This window comes from Mastomys coucha, unplaced genomic scaffold, assembly GCF_008632895.1.
Source record: "Mastomys coucha isolate ucsf_1 unplaced genomic scaffold, UCSF_Mcou_1 pScaffold14, whole genome shotgun sequence".
NCBI lineage: Eukaryota > Metazoa > Chordata > Mammalia > Rodentia > Muridae > Mastomys > Mastomys coucha.
In genome coordinates this window covers 111,429,785-111,435,230 of record NW_022196896.1, presented here as the reverse complement: position 1 = coordinate 111,435,230, position 5,446 = coordinate 111,429,785, and the positions used below count along the sequence as shown (strand labels likewise).

Sequence of the window (5,446 nt, the reverse complement as noted above, 5' to 3'; positions counted from 1 at the left end):
TTCCTCCAACAAGGTCACACCTACTCCAAAAAGGTCATACCTCCTAATAGTGCCTTTTCCTCTGGTCCTGTGGGGGCCATTTTATTCAAACCACTACACCTTCCGACCTTCTTTTCCTTTTGCTGGTGATCTGTCTGTGCTATACAATTCAGTCTTGAACTCCTGAGCTCAGGTGGTCCTCCTGCCTCTCCTTCCAGGTGTTGAGATTACAAGTGTATCCTACTATATCCAGATTGTATATGCACGCCTGCAGACGTGCTCATATGCATATGTGTAGGCCCTAGGTCAATGTCAGGTGTCTTTTCTCAAACTTTCTCCACCTTTCCGTTTTGAGACAAGGTCTCTCACTGAATCAAAAGCTCGTGGATACAGACTGGCCGGCCAGTGAGCATCAGGGGTCCAGCTGGGGTTACAGGCACATACCCCTTTCTGAGCTTTTTTGGTGGGTTCTGAGGATCTGAGCTCGGGCCACTGTGCTTGTGCGGCAGCCAAACGCAATAGCCAAACACGCCAAAGTTTTGTGGCTTCCAAGTCACACTAGCTATTTCTGGGATTGGCCTGGTGCGCACTGCAGAGTTGTGTCAAGAGGAAGCAGCCTGTCATGGCTGAGTTACATGGCAGACCTGAGTCTGAGACCCTCACCAGAGGTTCCTCTGCACAACCCTAGGAGGCACTTACCACACCGCAGGAATCTTGTCTTATTGAGGTTACTGTTGCTGTGATGAAACACCGTAACCAAAAGCAGCTTGTGGGGAGTAAGGGTTTCTCTCACTCACACTTCCATGGAGTGTGTTGTTCATCATCAGAAGTAGTGAGTTCCTGTCCTGACTTCCCATGATGATGAACAGCAATAGGGATATACAAGGTCCTGGAGGCAGGAGTTGATACAGAAGCCATGGAGGGATGCTGCTTATTTGCTTGGTCCCCATGGCTTACTTATCTTGCTTTCTTAAAGAATCCAGGACCACCAACCTAGGGGAGGCACCACCCACAATGGGCCTGGCTTTTCCCCATCAATCACTAATTAAGAACATGCCCTACAGCTTGATCTTATGGAGGCATTTTCTCAACTGAGGGTCCCTCCTCTTAGATGAATTTAGCTTGTATCAAGTTGACACAAGACTAGCCAGCATAGGTCTAAAGTACTTGTCGTGGGAGAGTCGCTTTCCTGTGTCTCTGTGACATGAGCCTAAGAAAAGCTCACACATAGGAAAGCATAGATGCATAGGACACCATCTGGATCAAGTGGTGTACCTTAAGTGTCTAACGGATAACATTCAATAAAGGGTCTATCTGTCTATAAATATGTCTATGGTATAGCTTTTTTTTTTTTTCTTTTAAGCAAGAGTTACAAAGAGTTTGGGAATGGTATTCCACTTAGGATCTTTAAAATACCTAAATATGGGGCTGGGATGGGGGTGGGGTCAATGGGTAAAGTGGGTGCAAACACGAGGATCTGAGTTCAGATTCCCCTGGCACATAAAAGCTAAGTACAGTGGGATATGCCTGTAGCCCCACTGGGCAGTGAGCTCCAGGTTCAGTAAGAGACTCTGTCTCAGAAAACAAACAAAGGGGGGGAAAGGTGGAGTGTGACAGAGAAGGACCCTGATACTAACTGACCTCTGTTTCCACACATGCACACACCTCCACCACTCCCCATCCCTAAATATCCAAATCTTCTCTTCTCACACGCTCCCTCGGAAGCTGTAAGTAATGAGAAACAGCCAAGTAATGAGAATCCTCTTGGCAGTGTCAATGTAGCCAAGAAATAAGCCTCAAGGATGTGGGATGTGGAATTCATTGTCACCTAGGAAGGCACTTGGAAGCCTAAATGTCTGTTACTAAGCTTCTGGTCAAATGAGTGATGTTCCATCCACACAATGAATTCAGGGAGGCTATTAGAGAGAACTGAGTCATGTATACTCATGAGGAACAATTGCTAAGAAACATTGTTCACTGAAAAGACAAGGGACAGAACTGTAGGTATAGTTTTTTTTTTTAATTTCAAAGATACCATACTTATGTGTATGTTTATAAAAAATATGATTATAACTAGAGACTCCTGGAGAAAATCTGCTATCCTGCATGGTTAGCTCCGGAAAGTACAAACGATGCCCTAGGGTACAGTGGCAGCATGTACTTTTGAATTCTTCAGATATTTTATTGTATGCCCAAATTGCTTTTATAGCTTAAAATTTTTTTTTCAGTATAATAGCTAAAAGCAACACCTCAATCACTGGTACAGCCTCTCTGGTGACAGGCTATGTTGACACCCCTTCTCTGCATCTTCGGGTTCCTCTCTTGGTAGCCAGGACCTCTGGGAGGGTGAAGGAGGGACAAAAGTAGAGGTGGATCGAGCCTTGGCTGTGCCTGTTCCCCAGGTGCCTGGTGTTGAGGCAGTTAGAGAAGGGGCCAGGTAAAAACCACCTCTCAGTGCAGGGGTCCTGTGCGCTAGCGAACACCACAGCCTAATGTCTAGTGCATTAGCAGCTTGTCCTCACTTGAGGGAAGTAGAAGAAGGGATGAGAAAGAGGAGAGAGAGGGGAGAGAGAGAGAGAGGGAGAGAGAGAGAGAGAGAGAGAAAGAGGGAGAGAGAGAAAGAGGGAGGGAGAGAGAGAGAGAGAGAGAGAGAGGGAGGGAGGGAGGGAGGGAAGGGAAAAGTGGGCAGAACTGGATGAGTGAGAGGAAGGTAAGCATTAGGTCCTAATTCATCATTTTTCTAGAAGTTAGTTCTGGAGGCACGGGCTGATTATCTTCTTAGTCTGTTCCAGGCACCCCTTCCTTTATACTGAACCCCACAATGACAATCCTACCCTCCTAAAGTGGCCAGACTCATTAGCCAGACCTGCTCAGAGCCTGCCCAAGGTCCTGCTTCTAGGAAGGCACACCTCCAGCCCTGGCTCTCCTGTCCTTCTCTTCTGTTTGTCTAAAAGCCCTTCTTTGTCCTAGGCAGACCTCAGTCTCCCACTTCATTCCCTCTGGGAAGATTCATTTTCTGCCGGGATTTCTCCTCAAGGACAGCAGAGGCTGCAGCTGCTCCAGACTTTTCATCTTAAGCTACCCAGAAAGAGCCCAGGCGTGGATCTGATTGCTTTTAATTGGCATGGACAGGCCACACACCTTCCCTTGACCCAGTGGACAAATCAATTCCTGGGTTCAGGGGAGGAATGTGATGTGCTGGTCAGGATCATCCCTGCAGTTAGGGGCAGAGTTAACTGTATAAACATCAAGAAAAGTGGGTGAAGGAGCTCAGAGGGTCCCATGCTTAAAGAGAAGCTTGAGCCTGAAAACTGCCTGATCCAGCCGCACCCTAAAAGTCTCCCTTTCCTTCCTTTCCCTCCCCTTCTCTCCTACCCCCCCCCCTCCTGTTTGTGTTGTCAGTCAGGGCCTCTCTAGGTTGTCAAAGCTAGTCTTCAGCTGTGTGAGCCTCTTGCCTCTCAGTACTACCCTGCCAGTTTCTGGATGACAGGTTCACACCACAGACGCACACCGCCAGGCCTGGCAGTTTTCAATGGTGTGAAAACTGTCTTCGCTTAAACCGGCATGATTAAGAGTTTGTGTTGTTATTCCTTTCGATAAGAGCTCTGATTTTAGGGGGAAAAAAAAGAGAGAGGCTCATGCACAGAAGAGTCCAGTTTTCATAGGGATGTGTGTGTGTGTGTGTGTGTGTGTGTGTGTGTGTGTGTGTGTGTGTGTGCATATGTGTGTGTGTATGCTGGTCAATGGTTGAAGGCAGTTGTCTCCCTCAATCACCTTCAATTTTTTTTTTTCTTTTTCAAGACAGGGTTTCTCTGTGTAGCCCTGGCTGTCCTGGAACTCACTCTAGACCAGGCTGGCCTCGAACTCAGAAATCTGCCTGCCTCTGCCTCCCAAGTACTGGGATTAAAGGCATGAGCCACCACTGCCTGGCCCAGGATCTCTCTCTTGAACTCACCAATTTGGCTACTCCAGTTACCCAGCTTGTTGCAGGGATCTCTGTCTCCCCCTCCTCCCATGCAGCTGTATTATGAGTGGACCACTATGCCCATCCACATTCATGTCTAAACTCCAGTCCTCATACTTGCATGGCTTCATTCCCAAGCCATCCTCCCTGCCCCTTGTTCTGTGTTTACCACTTGCAGTACATTAAGCATGGGTCGCTAAGGGCTCATCATTCTCTGCCAAGTTGTTTTGTTGTTCATCAGCTCAAGGGAGTGAGAGGAACTCTCTCATCTACTGTTGGTGTTGCAGGCAAGAACATGAGCCGGCCAGAGAGCGACAACTGCTCGTTCGATTCTGTGGATAAGCTGACCAGTACCTTGCAGCTGGCAGTCCACATCCCCACCTTCCTCCTTGGTCTGGCCCTCAACCTACTGGCCATCCGAGGCTTCAGTGCCTTCCTGAAGAAGAAGCAGCCGGAATATGTGGCCACTTCTATCTACATGATCAACTTGGCTGTCTTCGACTTACTGCTGGTGCTCTCCCTCCCATTCAAGATGGCCCTGCCGCAAGTAGAGTCCCCCTCCCCGGCCTTCTGCACTCTGGTGGAGTGCCTCTACTTCATCAGCATGTATGGGAGTGTCTTCACCATCTGCTTCATCAGCCTGGACCGGTTCCTGGCCATCCAGTACCCGATCCTGGCCAGCCACTTCCGGTCGCCCAGGAAAACCTTTGGGATCTGCTGCATCATCTGGATGCTGGTATGGATCGGAAGTATCCCCATCTATACTTTCCACAGGGAAGTGGAGAAATACAAGTGCTTCCACAACATGTCTGACGGCACCTGGAGCGCCAAGGTCTTCTTCCCTCTGGAGATCTTTGGCTTCCTCCTTCCCATGGGCATCATGGGCTTCTGTTCCTATAGGAGTATTCACATTCTGCTGCACCTTCCAGACAACACTGACGACTGGGTCCAACGGAGAGACACTAAGGTCTGGGTCCAGAAGAGAGCCTGCATCTGGACCATTGCTACCAATCTTGTCATCTTTGTGGTCTCCTTTCTCCCGGTGCACTTGGGTTTCTTCCTGCAGTATCTGGTGAGGAACCGCTTTATCTTGGATTGCAGAGTGAAGCAGGGCATCAGCTTGTTCCTGCAGTTGTCTCTGTGTTTCTCCAACGTCAACTGCTGCCTTGACGTTTTCTGCTACTACTTTGTCATCAAAGAATTCCGCGTGGGCATCAAGGCCCACCGGCTTTTCATAGCCCAGCTGGTCAACCAGGATACCATGGTCTCCAGGGGTTAAGAGAAGGTACCCCTCTCAAGAGAAGGAAACCACAGTCCTAAATTCTCATCAAGACCCTCCTAGGCTTGCCTTTTGACACTCGCTGAGTACCATCTTTGTTCTTTATACTCCTACAAACTTTTCACATCACCCGGACGGGTGGCAAGACGCTTGTTTTGGGTTTGCTAAAGAACCACGTGAAGTCTTCGTTTCCAAGTATAAAATGTATGAAACAGAAGAACCAA

At 48.5% G+C, this 5,446-nt stretch overlaps 1 protein-coding gene across 4 annotated transcripts in view; it reads left to right on the top strand.

Moving 5' to 3' along the window:
• The window catches only part of Gpr55 (G protein-coupled receptor 55), a 53,103-nt gene that overhangs the window by 45,399 nt on the left and 2,258 nt on the right, over nucleotides 1-5,446 (top strand). For all 4 annotated transcript variants that reach the window (XM_031368243.1, XM_031368244.1, XM_031368242.1 and 1 more), the window contains exon 2: nucleotides 4,231-5,446. This exon ends at the window's right edge or, in 1 of these variants, runs on beyond it. In XM_031368243.1, the coding sequence (XP_031224103.1) occupies nucleotides 4,239-5,222 (984 nt within the window). In that variant the 5' untranslated portion in view covers nucleotides 4,231-4,238 and the 3' untranslated portion in view covers nucleotides 5,223-5,446. The remainder of the gene's footprint in view (nucleotides 1-4,230) is intronic.